At 39.4% G+C, this 21,153-nt stretch overlaps 1 protein-coding gene across 2 annotated transcripts in view; it reads right to left on the reverse strand.

Moving 5' to 3' along the window:
* The window catches only part of UNC13C (unc-13 homolog C), a 405,035-nt gene that overhangs the window by 357,336 nt on the left and 26,546 nt on the right, over nucleotides 1-21,153 (reverse strand). Inside the window, exon 1 of one of the 2 annotated variants that reach the window (XM_032123409.1) lies at nucleotides 7,754-8,256. Coding sequence is in view for 1 of the 2 variants with exons in the window: in XM_032123410.1 (XP_031979301.1) it covers nucleotides 20,801-20,867 (67 nt within the window). In the remaining variant the exon portion in view is untranslated. Of the gene's footprint in view, nucleotides 1-7,753; nucleotides 8,257-20,800; nucleotides 20,868-21,153 lie in introns of those variants that run through there. The other variant, XM_032123410.1, reaches the window with a different exon arrangement.

Consider the following 21,153-nt stretch of genomic DNA (forward strand, 5'->3'; position numbering starts at 1 on the left):
GTCTGCAAACAGCCTGGCACTGTATGAAACATTATGGTCCACTCACACACCTCCAGATCTGGTCTTTGCATTGCATAGTTTGTTTTCATTGAGCTTACTATTATACTCCATATATTTATTCATTACATATATGCACATATGAAATGGTAAATAATGAACACTAACCCCTGATTCATACTGCAGCAGCAAATGCACTGTGCTGCATAGAGCACAAGCAAAGCTGCTAAAAGCCTGGTTGGCTTCTGGAATCCTGGAAAAGAGGATGTAAACAGACTCATTTCTTTTCCAGATATAACTAAATTGGGATGCAGAGTGAGCAGAAGAATAGAAAACATCCTTCAGTCTGTTCCCAAAGTGGCTATTTATTATTTTATAAAAAGGTGAAATATCTGTGGGACATGAATCACATTTTTAACACATATACATCAGCATAGTCCTTGCCACTTCTTTTTCTTGTAGGCTTATACATAAAGTCAGAGTATTAAGCGTGAATTAAGAGCAAGCAACGTTTGGAAGCAAAAGAATGCTCAATGAGACTGCATGCAATTTTCAAGGAATGCAAATGACATCTCTCAGAATATTGAAAAGTTTTCACTAGAGCCAAGGCTGCCTTGTTTTCATGTATTGTTAGGAGAGAAAGGAACCATCCTGGGACACTTTTCAATGTCAAAAGCATGTTTCTAGATGTAGAAACACTTGTTAACCATTCAGCTCTTACACTGAATGTTTGTAACCATTTATTGAACAAGATTTGAAGTGTGACTGCCTACCCCCTCTGCCCACACAGCCACAGAATTTTAAATTCCCTCTTACATAAACTTCACTTAGATGACTTGGACATTCTTCAAATGACTTCAAATCAAGAATGTATAAACAAGCCAGAAGGCTTGTTTCCTGTCTCAGCCTAAAAACCATCAAGAAATAATGAAGTTATCACTGGAATTTGGAACGTTTCCATTCACTTTAAATAAGGTTTAATGCTTCTCTGTAGAAGAAGCTTGATTTCATAGCAAGCCATATACATATACATACATATATATGTGTGTGTTTTATTCAGTGTCTAACCAATGCTTTTTATCTGAGATAATCGAAAGTATTACAAATAGCTGAACATTCAGCACTGAATTTATTTAAACCCAGTTTCTGACAATGCCATAGTGAATTAAAAGCTGTACTGTTACAAACACAGGGAGATCTGCTAAATGGAGCAGATTTATGTTCTCTCATGCGAGTTCTATTCCATCTCAGCTGTATTAGTCATATGATCTGTTAATCAGTTTGAAGCTCTGTCAAAAAGTCATTTTCTACAATTGTATGTCTACACATGGAATCAAGTTTGAGTCATTACAGGTCTCATCCACTTCTTGTAAAGGCTTGCATAGGTTGTTCTTAACATTTTAAATCAACGTAAGGTTAAAACTCCATAAGATAAGGAACAGTCTTTTAAGAAGGACATAGAACTAAGTCAATTATTTGAATGAGCTGCAAGTTGTCATTCGGAGATTTTCTAGTTTTATCCAGGTTTCACAATAAACCATTATGACCTCAATTTTTAAATTCTCACTTTGTTTATTGAATTGAAACAATTTATATAATAAAGTTCAACATCGCTGGGTTAAGCCAGTCTAAGCATACGGAATCATGTCGAAGTGTTACAGCACTGAGGTATGGACTTTGTGCTAGATGGCAATAGAACAGGAAACTGGAAAGTGATATGGATTGCGAGACTGAAAAATAAACTCTTAATAGGGTTCTTCTAGAAAGAAAGGACAAAATGACACTTCCATCAACTTTTTACCCACAGCAAGTCTGAAAACAGTTTTGTTGATCAACTTGATGGTGAACAGAATTTGGACCAGTTTCAAGCACGCTGTTGACAACAAAGCGTTGTCAAAATAAAAATGTCAGTTGGAAGCATCATGTATAAAGGATCTTATTCCAAGTCTAAAACGAATGTGTCAGGTAGAAGGAGGGAAGAGTGGGCTGAGTTAAAAATGATAGCTTTTTAAATAATGCAAACAGTGTATTTCAGTTACATACCTGAACACCAGACCCCCATTTCAAAAAATTATTTTAACAAATCCAGCCCTGCATTTTTATAAAAAAAGTGAATCATCTTAAAAATATAATTTTAGTTTAAATAGAATAGCTAGATCACTGCTCAGCTTCTGTTCAGACCCTAGCAAATGAAGCTGCAGAGCAGCAGCTCACTCCATTCAGGGGTAGCTTTGTGGATACAGACTGTCCCTTGCAAAGCAAGAACCAGGCAGGACCTTAGCCTTGCTTAACCTTCACACTATTAATCAACTACAAGGGGTCTGCGTATATGGAAAGGGGGCAGGGAAGAAGATGAGACTGAAGTGCAGTTTCTCTCTATAAAATACCCTATGACAGTTCATGTTCTCAACACCAAGACAGTAGGGGGAATCAAAACAAAGCCAAGAAGTCTTCATCTGCAGCAATAGCACTCTGTATTACTGCCAAAATAGGCACTGGAGTCTATAGACAGCAACATACTTTTGTGATATGCAAAATGCTCCACAGAAATTAATTAATCAAATATACCTATAAAAAAGTATGTAAACAGTCTACCCCTGCATCTGCAGAAACTGAGGCTAGGAGAGGCTCTCTTACCATCAGGAACATAAGGAATCAATAACAGAATTCAGATATACAGGTTTATTTATTAGGGTCTTATTACTAGTCTAATTACTAGTCTTATGCTTGCCTGGGAATAAGGTTAATCTTGACATAAGTGTACTTGCCCTCAGCTCACATCTGCTGGGTGAAACCTCTGCTCCCTTGCTTTCGACAAGCATAGTGTGGTGTACATTCCACATTGCTTCATTAATTTACTACAACAGGAGCACTATACTGACAATCATCTCAGATGACCTAATTCAGACGAGCTTAATTTAGAGCACTTATCTGCTCCTTTATATTCCTCTTAAATTCTCCTTCTAGTCTTAACTACTGACATTTTTAATCTGTGTAAATGGTGAGTCTCTTAAGGTAAAACGACGCTTATCTTAACACTGACTACACCTATACGGATGACCCGCCCAAAGACCCTGGCAACGGCAGGGACAAGAGCAGTAAAGAGACCTGCTTTCTCTTTTGGGTAATTACTCTTTGTTCCAACAATTCCTCAGGCTTTCACATCAGCAGACCTTTGTCCTATCCCATCAGCCCCTCCCAACATTCACAGGAGAATGTGGAGTGCTATCAGCACTCACTCCTTTTGGCTAGGAAGTGATTCCTACTGCTCTTCAAAACGATTTGGAAAGTTTACTCTATCCCCTTATTTACCTGGTGATATTTATTTATGGATCCTGTGATTCATACATATCTAACCACCCTTTAACATGTTGCCTTCTCTATTTATGGGAATGTAAAAAGTAAAACCACCAATCTGCTGTTTCAAACCCCAGTCCTAAGAGCCTACAATCTGCTTATTTTTTAATCCACAAGGCCTACTGCTGTACTGAGGAGGCTGCACATATATTCATGGGGTACACTACAGAATACAATCTAAATATTTAGCAGTCATATTGTAATACTGGTCATTCATAGCTGTTATGTATCTCTTCTGTCAGCATACAACCTAATGGAGTTTAAATATAACAGATGCAAACAGCACAGGCTTAAACGTGACTTTGGCTCATTGTGATTTAGAACATCTAACCCAAAAATCATAGAGAATTTGGTGCATCAGTGAATTAACTCCACAGTTTAACAGCTGCAATTAAACTACTTTGTAATGTATAGAAGCACATTGTCTTTGGTTTAGCTTAGAAGAAAATCTAGGATGAGCAATTCTTCTGCAGAGAAAAGTCATCTTCACTGCTTCCCTACTACTATGTCCACTATGGAAAAAGAGAGGATTTTTTTTTTTTGTAAAAGATGTGTTTTTTGGTTTTTTTGTTTTGTTTATTTTTTTTTTAATTACTGTTGAAGACAGACATGAATTGAAGAAAACCCCACTATTTTACAATAATTTCTATAATTACTTTTTTAGTTACGCTATTCTCTATACCTTTGTAATATTTGCATTTTTCCCTGTGAAGTTTTGTTAAGGCATTCAATTATTTATGAACTACTAATAAGATTGTTGGAGGCATTTAGAAGACTATTTCTTTAGAAACACATCTGTAGTGTGGTATTAACATTAAAAGCAGTATTTGAAGCAACTGTTCTTAAAGGTCAATGGCCTTGACTAGAACCAAAAACAAATGAAGAGATGCGTCAAATACAGTAGATTAACACTGAGATGTAAAAAGCTATAGAACAGATTCTAAAGGTAAAATGTGGCCCATTTGAAGAGCAGTAGATAATGTAGGCCAGTTCAATATACTAGTGCACACAAGAATAAGAGACTGCAGATGATTTGGAACACAGCTTCAATATTAATTGACTAAATGCACTGACTTTTTTCTCTTTGATGTTTCTAGTTGTTTCCTTGACTTTTTCAGTCAAAAAAAAGAAAAAAAAGACACTGTAGTGTATAAACGAGGTGGTAATTATGACTTTTTCCCTCTCTTACAGCTGTATAAATGATATATGCTGTCCTCTATAAACTTAATTTTAGTCAATACTGTCAGTTCAAAAACTGCTAAGACTGAGAAAATTTCACCAAATTGTTCATTTCTATTTAAATGCAGCCTACAAAAGGAAGGGAAAACAGGGGGAGGGAAAAGTTATTTGCTGACAATATGGAGATTATTGTATTACTAAGTCAGTACCAGACATGTTAACTTAATTGGACTATTATTACCAACTTGCTATTATTTTAGATTACCATAAATAAAAGAGTTACTATATAATAATCAGAACCTATTTAGCGCCTACTAAAAACCAGAAAGTATCAACATACATTTTGACTTAATCTCAGTTCTGTCCCTAGTTTTTCCTGTGTTTTAATAGAGGGTCTTTTAAACATTATACCCTGGGAGCCCAAGTGATTTAATTTACACTGGAGCATAACATATGCAGAGACTGTATTTATAGTCTACTGAGTGCATTCAAAGTTTTTTTTAATAGTAACATTTCAAAACTTTCAGCAACTTTTCAGAATAGTTATTCTGCCCGAAAATATAATTTTTTAAAAAATCTCTCAATTTTCTTTCAGGTAAGAATTTTAATCCTCCAACTGTACTGGCCTGTGTCTTGGAATGGACAACACACAGCCTTGAATTAATCTCCCTTGGACAGGGTTTGCCATGAACTCTGTGTCCATGTGTGCACTACATCACTCTGCAGCTTCGATTTTTTTCTTTCTTTAGGGTTTGGGGGCATTTTTTTTGCTAACTACTTACAAAAATTCCCAGTGAAATGTTTACAGTAAGATATCAACTTTATATGGGCAAAGTAAGCCCTCTGGATTCCATTCCTCTGCAACGAAGATTTTACATATTTTTCTAAAATCTAGTAAACTAATAGTTACATCAAACTTTTAGGAAAAAAAAGCTATGAAAAAGAAAGTTTTTGATGAAGTGGCCTTTCATTTGATAAATGGTAGCAATCATCTGTGACATTGGCATTTGAAAAATACCACAAGCACAAATGACTACAAGCACTGTTGACAACAACATACACTAGGATGAGTAGGCACACACAGATAGAAATCATGCTTAACACCTGAATGACATTCACTGATAAGGATGGTAGATATTAAACATATTTCTAAATTTGCTGCAAAGACTTTATTAAAAAAAAACCCCTCTTCTGTCTTTACTTTAATACACTGACAACTGTGATACTTAATCCGTACCGGAACGCAAGAACCTCTGCTACCAACCTAAGCGAATGACACAAATGAGAAAAACAAAAACAGTGTAACAACCTTCTTAGGTGCCAAAGAAGTTTTACGCTTCAGAGCTGTAATGGTCTCACAAGGCAGAAGCTATTATACTACTTCCTTCTTCCTAGATTTTCACAACACAACACTTAAAGGAAAATTTGGAATTTTCAGTTCTCATTGATGCTTTAGTGAATTGGGAGATATTCTGAGCTATGAATCTTCTCCTACTGTGTAACACTCTGGATTCCCAGTACTTGCCCTGAGAATTCCTAAGTGTTTTCACAGCAATATATAGTCATTATGGTAATGTTGTGCTGACATCACTGCAGGATCAAGCAAACAGTATAGTGACAGAAAACCTTTATACAACTCTCCAAGTTGTGTATATTCCACTAGAAGAACCCTCATTTATCTTGCATCATGGCTTTTTTCTATATTAAGTTCTTTGAGATTATAGCTAATCATAATTTCTATCATTATATCCCTCACAAAAGGAATTTGTGAAGAACAAAACACGCTTTACCCTTAAATTCTACTTTTCATTCTTAGTGCTTTTAGACGTAACAGCACTCTCTTGCTGCTTTTCTCACTATGTTGATTTAGATGGTAAGATTTAGCACTGGCTTTTAGAACATTCATATGTGTCAAGTAACCTTACAATTTCAATTTTCAAACCACAGTTGTGTATTATACTAAATAAAGGCATCTATTTTATATAATCACCGACAGGAAACAAGCATAGTATCCCCCTCTCTGTGAAAAATAGCTACAACTTTACAGACAGTTTATTTTCACATCAGAAAGTAATTGATTTTACACCAATGAATGTTTTTAAGGCATAATAGCTCCTGTCAGCCAGCAGTTAGCAACAGTATTAAGATACTGTAAGAGATATTAACCCTTTTTGGATCAACATGTTTTTAAAAAAAAAAAAAAAAATCTTACTTCTAACTAGGCTGCATTGAAATTAGAAATGCAACAGAATGCTTTAAGATATTTCAAGACTAATGAACAATCAAATAAGCATTAAGTGGTTTTAATACATTTTTACCAGACATTATAAGACAACTATGAGTGTCCTTAGTTTAAGGGCACATTGCTTTGTGTTCTATTTCACTTATTACATATAATCAATTGTCAGGTGAAAGAAAATACTAGTAAGACAAAAAGTGCAAGAGGAGCCAGGGGACTAAAGAAAGGCGAGGGCTAAAGAATAGTCATATTTTCTAACTACATAATTTTTCCTCTTAAAGCAATCTCATAGTAAGAAATTAGTTTTAGCTACTATTGGCCTCCGAAATTGCAGAAGGCAAAATACTAATTTTATCTTCTTGTACCTAAAATGGATAAAAATGTATGAAATAGTTATGGTGGGTTTTTGGGTTGTGCCTTAGAGGAGGTACATAGTAGAGGGTATTCTGAGACACAGATTTAGCTGTGGAACAGAATCAAGCGTGTAGACTAAGCAAGCTGCCTATTCAAAAGAAATCTGCAGGGTGTTCATCTTGGAGATTAATCAAGACCCAGAAATACATAAGCATCCGTAAAGCTCAATTTATTATTAATCCTGTCACAAATTAGGAGAAAAATACTGACATAAATAAGCAAAACATACCTTACTTTCACTGTGTATTCATGTAATTAATTTGTTTATATTTTTGTATCAATTTAAATGTACCAACTCATTGAAAAATCAAACACCATACCGCCTTACTCAACTTACACTGTGAAGTTACCAGCCTTACAAAATAACCACCCCAGTTTTTTAATGAATGTGTTAATTCCAGAAGCCCAGACAGTTTCATCAACATTATAGCATTAGAAAGCAAATCAGTTACAAATCAATGCATTGCAAGAACAGTGGGAGGAACATTCAGAATGAAAACAAGCAAAGGAAACAAAGGAAACAGAAAACTACATGTAGACTAGACAAAACACAAAGAGCATACATACCTGGATTAAATTCTTCTTAAAAATAAAATACAAATTAAATACCACCATCTTCATACTACTTTCCTTTTATGCAGGAACACTGCACACAAATCCATTACTATTTGCCGTTCTTCCTTCAGCCTTAAATGATACAACACGAGGCTGCTGCCCAGTGATTCAAGTCAAGTGCAGTCAGGCATGCTGCTAGTCTGCAACGTATCTGTTCTAAATTCCACGGTATTCCCTAGGCAGCATTAAACAGGGATTTTTTTTCCTCTCCCATTTTTTTTCCCCTCCTACAATTTGTGCTAACAGCTAAGAGTAATCGTGATGTTAGCTACTAATTCATTCTGCAGCTCAACGTTGTTTCTCCTCTATAACAGCAGAGCAGTCCTACTCCGGTTCCAAAAAACCATCAACATGAGAGAACAGTAATCATCCTGGCGCTTTATGCGCTGGGAAGGTCCCCGCTGCTGCTTTCGCCTGCCGCTGCTCCCGAATGCAGCAGTGGCTGCAATCGGCACAGCCCCCGCCGGGGGCACGCAGCCCCGGTGCCCCCGAGCCGCTCACAGCGGCCCCCGGAGCAGCCTCGCCCGCAGGAACCGCACACGCGGTGCGGCGGGGGAGCGGCCAGGTGCGCATCCGTGCCCGCAGGGATAACGGCGGGAGACAGGATCCTTGCCTGGCAGGGCCGTGCTCCACCCTAAGCTTTTATTTATCAGTCTGACATGACCCAGAGAAACGACTGCATCGCTATTCTTTCAGCCGTGCTTTCATCAACAGATGATAATTTTTTGTAATGAATCTGCTAAATACCCGTCGTAACGACTGTCATTCCGCGATGATTTAAGGGTGCTCCAGATAATAAGAAATGGATCACTCACTTGCCATGAAAGGCACTTTTTATGTCCCCAATGAATACCTAGGCAGTAGGACTCAGTCATTTATTTACTGGAATTCAAATAGCAGAATGGATTATTATTGTGCATGCAGTGAGTAAATTATCCTGCACAGGATACATCAGGTGTTTTTTTCAAATGTAACAGCTTTAGTTGTGTGTGTAAGGCCACATCCAGCCTCACATGTATGAAAATTTTATTTAAAACTAACACATGAAGAACTACAGAAATGCATCCAGAATGAGCCTATATAAAACCACTCAGTGTACACACAGCCGAAGTGTAAATGTTTCACAAAACATGTACAGGCATAAACCCACAGGTACGTGATCATCCTCCTAAATCTTGGGAGACAGCACGACTGGAATGCCATAGTGAATATTAAAGTATGTTATCTTTCCCATATAAAAATTAAACCCTCAACTTTGGACAGTCTGGTAAGAGCTGACACATTTGTAACAAAGAAGTTTATAATTCAATTACTTTCTTCAAAAATATACTAAGGATACCTTGAGTAAAAGGCAGCACTTAAGAGTGTTTAACAACTTCTAGTAATAGTTAAAACTTACAGGTTGTAGCTTTCACTTTCTGCAATCCTTGTATTATTGTCAGTACTGTCATCCTGGGACACAGTGTTTTATGTACAATTTATAAAACTGAAAAGTTCTAGAATCATATCTCTTACATACAGTAGTAAATTAATATTTTTGATTTTTGCATATCATTATAAAAATAATTATGGACCATTATATTTTTATGTCTTGCTGAAGTAAATGCAACCTGTAAACATCCCATTAATTAGAATTATAGTTAAGAACCAGATGAATGAATGATTATTCAAAGTTTATTGTAGTTATTAGCCTGCAGCCATTACTTAATTCTCTGTCTAAATTGATTCAAATTTATTCTTCAAAACTGCCGCATTGCATGCCAACACAACAGACAACAAAGCTTTCTTGTAAGTGCACAATAGGAATATTCCACTGATGTCAATACTCAGTGCTATAGTCCTAACTACACAAGATGCCAATAATTCCTCTCAAAATCAACAGGACTACTCATGTAAGGATGGAAAAAAAGAAAAACCAGGCAGGCCTAGTCAAGCATGCCCACCCGTAGTAGACTCACACTTAAGAAGTAAGTATCAGTTTCAGCAAGATTAAACAAATGGCGTTAAGACTACAGACAGTAAAACCAGTAAATACAGGAACTGATTTGCAAAAATAGAAGGTTATGTCATTTAATAAAAAATATGTGTTTGCCAATAACATTAACTCATAATGCTTGGATTAATGTTGCCATCTTCAAGGAAGTTCCTAAGTGTTGACCCTGTCTATATTCATCTATTGTGTTACCACATTCTGAGTATTTCAGCTAAAAGCTGAACTTATTCAATTTACTTGATAACCCATCATAAGCAGGACATTTTACTCTACCCGATGCATTATTCAATTGATATTTCAGAAGGAAATAAAAAAGTAAACATCAATCCAAAGACCTTCAGAACTCATTATGGCTTATCTTCCCTGGTGTTAAAATTCTGTGTAGAACTTCTCCAAGCCAGAGATATGCTGACTTTGGTTGTAATGATACTGACCAATCAAGAATGGAGTTTCATGTATAAATACATACTACTTACAAGTGAAGCTACCTGAATTCATAACAAAATTACATTGTACCTCTGTTCACACCCTTCTCACATAGATATGATGATGGTGACTCTCTAGAGTAAGTCTATGAGCAGAGGTTCTAATTCTGTACAGTAGTTGAAGTTCTCACAGTTCTGGAAGCCCAGATAGTTGTAAGTCAGTGACTGGAATGAAACTACTGTGTACCTTGAGAAAGCAGCCACATCAGTTTTGGAGAGGAGCAATTCCCATGTGTGGGCCCAACGCACTGCAGCGCAGTAACCTGACACACTGATGAAGCTGGCCTCGAAGGACTCTAAGGATTCACACTGATTTACTCTATTTCCCAAACATAGCGCTAAAGAAATAACTTCCACATACAGAAGGAAGATGAGAAATACATGTGTATTTGCATGTACATATACAACACGTTGCAATTTGTTACACAATTCCAGCCAAACCCTGTAGCTTAATGGAGAAAACAATGAAAACCCACCTGAAGAGAACACTATCACCCACCAGCCCCAAACAAAAAACCCAAACCCCAAAGGGCAGCTATAAGCCTTCATGGAGGAAATGGCTATTCTTTGTGCCTATTTCCAGGATTACATGACCACGACTTTCAGAGATGATTCTCTAAATTCTTAGAAATGAAAGTCTGTCCACTGAAAATATTTCAGTAATTTCCATCACTATTTTTGTGTAATAAACCCAGCAAAAATAACATATAAACTATATTAGATATTATTTGACTATTTCTCCCATGTAATTCTTACATCAAAATGGTGACAGCTGTAAACTGATAGAACAACTTTGAAGAAATTTGTATTTCATGATGGATTTCAGCCTGAAAGTTAGAAAAACTGTCACATAACCAAGCTACCTTTCTCCCTCACATCACCTCCCCAGTTTGCTTAAGGGATGGTTATTTCTTCCCATCGATCAAAGAACGGCAGTAACAGTCAATTCTTAAACCTAACCCAGTCAGTCGGGAAGAACCCCACGGGACAGCTCCCGAACCGGGACGGCCCCCGAACCCGGGACAGCTCCCGAACCGGCACGGCCCCCAAACCGGCACGGCCCCCAAACCGGCACGGCCCCCCAACCCGGGACAGCGCCCCGAACCGGGACAGCTCCCGAACCCGGGACAGCTCCCGAACCCGGGACAGCTCCCCAAACCGGGACAGCTCCCCAAACCGGGACAGCTCCCCAAACCGGGACAGCTCCCGAACTCGGGACAGCTCCCGAACTCGGGACAGCTCCGAACCGGGACAGCTCCGAACCCGGGACAGCTCCCGAACCCGGGACAGCTCCCGAACCCGGGACAGCTCCCCAAACCGGGACAGCTCCCGAACTCGGGACAGCTCCGAACCGGGACAGCTCCGAACCGGGACAGCTCCGAACCCGGGACAGCTCCCGAACCCGGGACAGCTCCCGAACCCGGGACAGCTCCCGAACCCGGGATAGCTCCCGAACCCGGGACAGCTCCGAACCCGGGACAGCTCCGAACCCGGGACAGCTCCGAACCCGGGACAGCTCCGAACCCGGGACAGCTCCCGAACCCGGGACAGCTCCCGAACCGGGACAGCTCCCGAACCGGGACAGCTCCCGAACCGGGACAGCTCCCGAACCCGGGACAGCTCCGAACCCGGGACAGCTCCGAACCCGGGACAGCTCCCGAACCCGGGAGAGCTCCCGAACCCGGGACAGCTCCCGAACCCGGGACAGCTCCCGAACCCGGGATAGCTCCCGAACCCGGGACAGCTCCGAACCCGGGACAGCTCCGAACCCGGGACAGCTCCGAACCCGGGACAGCTCCCGAACCCGGGATAGCTCCCGAACCGGGACAGCTCCCGAACCGGGACAGCTCCCGAACCGGGACAGCTCCCGAACCGGGACAGCTCCCGAACCCGGGACAGCTCCGACCCCGGGACAGCTCCGAACCCGGGACAGCTCCCGAACCCGGGAGAGCTCCCGAACCCGGGACAGCTCCCGAACCCGGGACAGCTCCCGAACCCGGGATAGCTCCCGAACCCGGGACAGCTCCGAACCCGGGACAGCTCCGAACCCGGGACAGCTCCGAACCCGGGACAGCTCCCGAACCCGGGATAGCTCCCGAACCGGGACAGCTCCCGAACCGGGACAGCTCCCGAACCGGGACAGCTCCCGAACCCGGGACAGCTCCGAACCCGGGAGAGCTCCGAACCCGGGACAGCTCCCGAACCCGGGACAGCTCCCGAACCCGGGACAGCTCCCGAACCCGGGACAGCTCCCGAACCCGGGATAGCTCCCGAACCCGGGATAGCTCCCGAACCCGGGATAGCTCCCGAACCCGGGACAGCTCCGAACCCGGGACAGCTCCCGAACCCGGGACAGCTCCCGAACCCGGGACAGCTCCCGAACCCGGGACAGCTCCCCAAACCGGGACAGCTCCCCAAACCGGGACAGCTCCGAACCGGGACAGCTCCCGAACCGGGACAGCTCCCGAACCGGGACAGCTCCCGAACCGGGACAGCTCCCGAACCCGGGACAGCTCCCGAACCCGGGACAGCTCCCCAAACCGGGACAGCTCCGAACCGGGACAGCTCCCCAAACCGGGACAGCTCCGAACCCGGGACAGCTCCCGAACCCGGGACAGCTCCCGAACCCGGGACAGCTCCCGAACCCGGGACAGCTCCCGAACCCGGGACAGCTCCCCAAACCGGGACAGCTCCCGAACCCGGGACAGCTCCCCAAACCGGGACAGCTCCGAACCGGGACAGCTCCGAACCCGGGACAGCTCCGAACCCGGGACAGCTCCCGAACCCGGGACAGCTCCGAACCCGGGACAGCTCCCGAACCCGGGACAGCTCCGAACCCGGGACAGCTCCGAACCCGGGACAGCTCCCGAACCCGGGACAGCTCCCGAACCGGGACAGCTCCCGAACCGGGACAGCTCCGAACCCGGGACAGCTCCGAACCCGGGATAGCTCCCGAACCCGGGACAGCTCCGAACCCGGGATAGCTCCCGAACCCGGGACAGCTCCGAACCCGGGACAGCTCCGAACCGCCCTGCGCGGCCCGAACGCGCGAGGAGCAGCGCCCCCTGCCGGGCCCACAACCCCCGAGCGCACGGGGCTCCAAAGGCGTTCTTCTCCTTGCAAGGTGGTTTTTTTGGGTTTTTTTTTTCTTTACACTTATTTTTCTTTACTGTGAAGGTCAATGTTTCCTTCGAAAAAGAAGAGTTTGCAATAAGAGGGGGAAAGAGAAAAAGACTGTTCTTGTATTTCATAATGCACGTGTGAGCTGGTTTAAATCTTACTTCAGATCACTCTGAAAAGTGCTTTGGAGATTTTGAAGTTCAGACAGCTAAAGCTACTTCTTGTTCCCCATTAAAACTTTTCCAGACTTCTTTTAAACCAGTTGCTAAGTTTATAAAATTATGCAGTTTGAATTCTATTAAGTGAAATAAAACGACATTAAAGACTGGGTTTTTTTTAAAAAAATAGCAATTAACAGGGAATAGGCAACCAATGTAAAAACATAATTGGTTCTTGCCAGCTGCAATTTAATCCAAATTTGGTCCTGATTTCAGAAGGGATCATAAGATGGGATCATAGTAAAAAAGCAATTACAGGGGCATAAGTTTACAATAACTGAAGAAGAAATGAAGACAGGCCAATTTTTTTTTTTATTATTTTTTTCTATTTTTTTTTTTTTTACCCAGGAGGGAAAAGGAAGCTTTCTCCCCATTCAGATTTATCAAGCACCTAAAGAAATGTTATGTATTTGAAGTAGTAACTTAAGAACAATGTATGTTACATCTGAAATTGAATCCCCCATTGTGTTCTTTCCTTATGACTATTTTGTTCATTGTTATTTTCTAGGAATATGTTCATTCTAGAAACTCTTTTAGTTTTTTTTCTAGGAAAGTAGAATCCTTACTAAAACATTTTTAAAATTAAGAATCTGACTCAGTTGGCACTTTCCATGTGGGGAACTGGTTTTAGGGTGCCTTTATCTCAACCCTCACGTTTTCTCACTCTTACCCTCTGACTCTGCCCCATCCCACCGCGGGAGAACAAATGAGCAGCTTTGTGGGGTTTAGTTGCTGGCTAGGGTTAAACCACAACAGGGTAAAGCTCATTGAAACAGAAGTGTCAGAGTGGAAGAGTTACAGCATCTCAAATCAATACAACCCTCAGTCATATACTTAAATTCAAGTATATACTTAACAGTGCTACTTAAGGTGCTAATTAAGAGCCATCTCAAGGTTTGTCAAGAGTGGCAGCAGCACAGGAAGATTTAGAAAAAGTGCACACCACAAACTTGAAAAAAAATTATTTGGTAGTGAATTAAAACATTCAACCCTGCTAAATTGAAAATAGGAAAAGAGGGTAGATCACAAGAAAGATCCATAGTGATGGAGGAGCATCTCTAAGGCAGATGGTGCAAAGATTCGAGAAAATGAATGATGGCAACAATTGTGAAGTTACATCTTCTATAATAAATCTGGAAGCAAGGTAATTCACTCTCCTGGATCTTTTTTCCCTCGTAGGCCTTCTCCCTCTAGTTACTGCTTAGATTCCATCAATATAATTCCTTAGCTTTTCAGTGTATGGCCTGTCATTCTTTGTGCTAGGATTCTGAGTTCATCAGTGCTCCATTCTCAGCTGCTCTCAGTTCTTTCTCCTATCCTAGAGCTCCCACTGAAATGATTTGCTGGTTATCCCAGCATTTCTTTCTCCTCATGCTAGGACTTCTTTCCCTTTCTTGCATTGTGAGAGGTTCTCTGCCAATCCTTATAACTAACAACCCCAATTCTCTCTAATGTAATGGATTCTTGCCTTCACAATCCTATTTATCTTCACTATATTCCAAAAGGCAGCTTTTTCCTCCACAGAATGGTGCCCATAAAGAACAGCCCAGCAGATTCATACTATCTGGCTTATTTTTCCTGGTTTACATGAAACATCCATTATCACTTGTAAACTTTCTCTGATGAGAACCCTGTTGAGTTTCAGTCTTCTGAAGCACTCAAATGCTCACAAAGCACTCTATAATTCAATTGCAAATATGCACCAGGAGCTGTATAATTCTATAACTCATTGAATTAGCCACAGGTTACCAATGAAACCAGTAATAAATCATTTAACATCAGTCCACAAAACAACCTGCAAAATGCTGTAACATGGTTACTTGAAACAGCAGGAAGAGAAAAAAACCTTTACAATGGTCTCCTTTTGTACTCTGAAGCAAAGGAGAGAGCTGAAGTTTAATTGTGGAAGAGAGCACGTCACATTCCTGTTTGTTGATTTTCTATAATAATGGTCAAAAGCAAAAGCTTCGATTTCTTATCCTCTATTGTGAATAATAATATCTCACTTTTTGAAGAGAAAAACAAAGTGATAATTCTTTTTCTGACCTTGCCTAACAGAATCCCCAAATAATGATACAGCAGCTCATAAACATTTCTCCCAGGGTCTATAACACTTAATACCTTCAATTACTGAAGAAAGCCATTTTCAACTTTCATATTGATTTAAGGCAGGGAGGGCAGGGAGTAAATCACAGAATATCTAAACTCACAATACCATAGGAAGATCTAAGTTAAAATAAGTCTTCAAGTAAGTTAACTCTAACTCTATTCAGATAAAAAGACATCTCCATTTTATTTTCTTCATAATTATATCATATTTCAAAACATTTTCTCCCTGAGAATCTCTCAGAGGAAGTCACTCCAGAAGGAAAAAAAAGTTTACCTGATATGATAGAAAGTAGAAGAAACAAAAGCGATTTGTTCAGAATTGATGTGTAACACATTCCTCAACTTCTGCCTTTATCAGTGTATCTCCTTTTCTCAAAGCAAATTTCCTAAACAACACTTTTTGAAAGACTTAAAGGCAACTATGAAGTGATCTTAGGACTGTTGGTCCAATCACCCCACACTGACCTTTCTACCTTCCTCATGTAAACTCAGAGTTCAGACACAAGATAGTCAAAATTATTTGTATTATAGAAGTAGGACTGCTCGACATAACTAATCAGCAATTTTCTTCACATACTGTATGTACTAAAAGTATGATTTATAAAGCAAAGACATTACAGAAATTCCTTTAACTCATCAGGTATATTTTGAGCTTCCTCATGCACCAATTAACATTCAAATAATTGTCAAAATATCTGCAGCTTGGCAAATTTGCACTAATACTGAACTCATTTAATTGAAAAGAAAGTGCACTTAATTTCTGTTTTCAAACTGTCAGTTTGTCACTTTCTGTTATAATATATAATATTTCAAATAAAGTCACAAAACTAAAAAAAGCAGTCCTCTTTGCTGACAGTCATTTCACCCAATCAAAATGCTGATTGCCAGTTGAAACATAATAGCTACTTTTTAACTGAATCAGGATGCAAAATATCTATTATTGATACTTTATGAAAAGGAAATACTTGTTTCCACTTCAAGACACACTTGCATTACTTTGAATACAAGGTTAAAAAATTCTTCAACTAAAAGATCGTGGAGGTTTTTTTAAATATAATTTCTTTGGGCCTATTGAAATCTTTTAAAGGGAAGTTTGGCATTAATCTCATAGCCCCATGGCTCATAAACAAAGAATGATTTCTGCTTTCCTAGGCCTAAATACCCACTGCTGTCATTGTGTAATAGCTGCTTTAGTATTAGTTTATCAAGTTTTGTTCTGAATAAGACAGTAAATCAATAGAGCTGACAAAACTAAGCTGCTGATACTTCTCTACTAGTGAGTGTTCTCATACTGAGAATCACCACTGCAGCCATCATGTAATTCAACACAAATCACAAAGAACAGCATTACAACAATCCACAATGAATATTTAATTCTACATGATATTTTTTTAGTATTGGAACACACCAATATTTTAATTAATTGCATAAGTAGTGATCTGTGACTGTGCTATGCTCATTTTTTCCAAGCTAGGAATAAGGCATGTTGGGAAGATTTACCAAGGCAGATCTGTGCCACTCTCACTGTTGATCTCCAGATTATGAAACCAGTCAATATAGTGCCACTATATCGCTGGTTTTTTTGTCTCCAACACTCACTATTGTCAATAAATACAGTTGTGGAATGATTCAAAGGGTAACTTACATGAGTAGTGTCCTGCTTAATGTCAGCCTTAGGAATTAATTACTAGGCTTTGTATTTGAGAAAAAGCATATCTGTCTCAGAGAGGTGACATTTATTTATTCAAATATATTTCAGCAGCAAAACAGTCCTCTACCTCACTAAGGATTAGTAGCTAAAGATATAATCAAAGTGACATATACATGTGGGGTACGAGGGGGAGAGGGGAAAATCCATTTGATTGTACTCATGGCTGACACTGAGTTAAAAGAAAAACCTCTCTAAGTGCATCTTTTCATAATTATTGTCAGTACTTCACAGCACTTATTTCAAAGCTGTGAGACAATTAAGGCAAACAAAAAACCCCCTCACTGTTTACTGTTCCTAGAGTACAGTAAAACACGAAACTAAAAACCAGACACTGGATTTTTTAAAAATAATTGTGGTTTAGATTTTTGGTTTAAATCAGATCAGAGGACCCTATCTAGTTTTGCATTGTCTTTTTAAAAGCTATTAATTGCTGATGATAAGTTTTACTTCGAATTCTTAATTCCTCTCCCCTCTCAAAGAGGAGAAGGATTTCCCTAAAGCTTTTGTCTTAGCTCTGTTCAATCTCATATAATTGCAAGAAGGTTTAACTATTACTATTTCAAATATGCACCAAGGCAATTTATTATCTAGAAAGAAACATTCTCCAAAACAATTTGGAACTTTTCCTATCTAGTCAATGTTTGAGTAAATATTCATCAGCTACAATGCCTCTGGTGAACCACTGGGCTGTCATCTCATATTTGATCAGAACAGCCTAATTCAATTTTGTATTTCCATAGATTATCATTAAAAGCATACATTCCAAATATTATTACTGAAACCTAAGCCACCAATATATTTTCTATTACAGTAAGAATTCATGTTTGTTTCACCTGTGAGGAAATATCTGAAGGCCATCAACCTACACTCCCCCTACCCCCATTCCAAGCTAAACCCACTTCCCTAAACCTCCAAGAATAGTTGAAAAAAAAAAAAAAACAATCCCAAAATTGTTACTCCTCTGTTCTTAAAGGCTTCCAGGGATTGATTCCTTACCTAAGCCTGCTTTGATGCCTAAAAATATTCGTCATAGTTGCTAAAGGTTGTTATTTATTTTTCCAGCTCCTTATACACAGAGATAGTTCCCTCCACGTGGTAGTATCTTACAGGAGTTACCTACATATAGAGATTGCTTTCTGTGGAAAACTACTTAATTTATCTGTTTGCTTGCCGCCATTATGAGGCTCTGTGAATATTATATCTTCCACAAAATACATCAGGATTGTTTAGTCATCTGATCTTATTGTGCTGCATAGGGTTTTTATTGATGGCCTTTTTTAGCCCCAATAATATTTGCAAGTGTAAAGTTTATTTTGATCAGGCATTGGCAGAGATTCATCCTTCAAGCCTCTCAGAGTTTCTAGGCAAACAAATGGCACTTAATGTCACATCAATTGTGCTAAATCAATGATGAGATAACACCAATGTACTGTTTCTGAAAATCAGTTTATCTTCAGAAAGAAAAGACAAAGCACAAAGACCAAGGCAACCCACAATGTAAGAGACTGAAGCATAAAGGACTAAAGACATAACTGTATTTCAGGGACAACAACTTTATCAAAAGGAAAACCCTATTAAAATTAATTTATAATGAAATAAAATGAAATAGTAACTCAAGACTTAAATGACCCTTTTAAATATTTATAGAAATATTCCTCTTCAAAAAGAATTTCACTTGAGGTATGTGTTTACATCTCCCATCTACCTGACCTTCAAATTCTTAAAAGTCTTACAAATAACTTTGCCACCATCCTTCAGCCCCAAACTGACACCAGATTAACTGCTGAGCAATCTGCTCTTATTTCAGCACACCAAGATATTTTGACTACTTTGCTACAAAAAACAACTTAATGGCACAGTGACAGCCCAAGATTCCAGCTCATGCATATTAACTTGCTTACTTAACCATCTTCTAATTCCTGACCTCAAAATTACTTTGAAGAACCGCAGTGGGAAGAAGTGCAATTCTAACATTGCTTTATTAAAATACTTTTTAACATCTGAATGAAATTCAGCTGATTCATCAAGTCAAAGCTGCTGACTGTATGGCATTAGTTATTTGGTTTTAAACTCAGAAATAAGTTTATCCCACTGACTAGGCAATTAAGCACTGAAGGATAACAGCTGACAGAAGAAGTTATCTTAAGGCTATTGCAATCTCTGTCTGCAAGACAAAACTGGACTATTTGACTTGTATGACCATTGTGTTTGATGGGAGACCAGGATTCATCCAGCCTGCCTGCTTCAGCGAGCTAACATTCAGCAGAAAAAAGCAAAAGATCAAACCAGTGACAGAATTAGATGCAGAAACTGAAAGCACATTCCCACAACACCCCAGTATAAACAGATTCCCACCCCACGGTTTTCACACAGGCACAGTCTATGAATTATCATAAAGACAAAAGACTTCAAAAAAAAAGAAATAGGACTTGGTCTCCAAAAGAGCAGGAAAAAACCAGGAAACAAAAAGTAGGCAAAAAGTTCAAAATGAGCTGATGAAGGTGCATTTTAGATGGGGTTTGACTCATATTTACACTGAACAAGTTTGCCTGTACCCTAAAAGCACAGAAGGCATATTTTACAGCACACTACCTGAGAACAAGCAGTATTTCCAAAAGGCCTACATACAAATGAAACAAGAAATTTGTGACTCTTCAGTTTCTCATAGGTCACTGTACACACTAAAGACATAACTGCTGTGTTTATCAGAAGTTATAAACAATAGTTTTGCACTACAGCCAAGGCTGGAAGACTGGGCAAAAGCTAATGATATCTGAAATCTGAACTGATGTGAGATAGTGATTTACACGGTTTAACAGAAACAGTGAGAAAGCAAATACTTGGTCTGTTTATGTGGTCAATAATGGTACCAAGTAATCATATTAATTTCCCTTAATTATTACATCTAATGAAAAAAATCCATGTTGAGGAAGTGGTATCATCAGTAGAATTTACAAAATTTTTTTCCTAGGAAAAAATGTTTTTAAAACGATTTTTATGAAATATTAACGAAGTACTGATTTTCCTCAGTATCAAAAATTATTTAGAAAAAGATTTCTGATGTTATGGTACCTGGATTAATATGAAACACCTGTAAGATGGCCAAACTACAAGCACTCCTCATCTAAAGAAAGTCTCACAATCTCATCCTCTTTCTGTTTCAGAATAAAAAAATCCTGAGGTGAGGGAACCACATAGATTTAAGAACCAATGGAAGGAACTGTCTCAACTATCAGAAACTTGGCAGTCACATCCTCAGGTCCTGCTTACATGAACTAGAATTCTTATACTAAATTCTCCTTGACACTGATAAAATCTTTTAAATTACAGTGACACATTAGTAGATTTAAGAGTAGTTCTTACCTTCTGAATAGCCCTGGCCCATCTTGCTTTTGCAAAATTACCTCCATTACCTTCGTTTGTATTTCTCCTGGAGAAAAGGAGAGGGGAAAAAAGTACTCAGAACAGAAAAGTATGAAAATTAAAAAATTAAAAGAAAACTGATAAATCTATGGACAAGTGGATTAAAGTCAGATAGATCCATCACTAACTCACAGTATCACCTTTGGATTACAGGAGGTTCTGTTAAAGCTAAGAGTTTACTGGCTTGAAAAGACACAATCCCTGTTTCTCTTAATATCAAGGTATAAAAGAACATTAGCAAAGGAATACATTTCCCAGTTATAGTCACTCATAAATCAGGATTACAAAGTCTT

Source organism: Corvus moneduloides, chromosome 13 (genome assembly GCF_009650955.1).
Source record: "Corvus moneduloides isolate bCorMon1 chromosome 13, bCorMon1.pri, whole genome shotgun sequence".
NCBI lineage: Eukaryota > Metazoa > Chordata > Aves > Passeriformes > Corvidae > Corvus > Corvus moneduloides.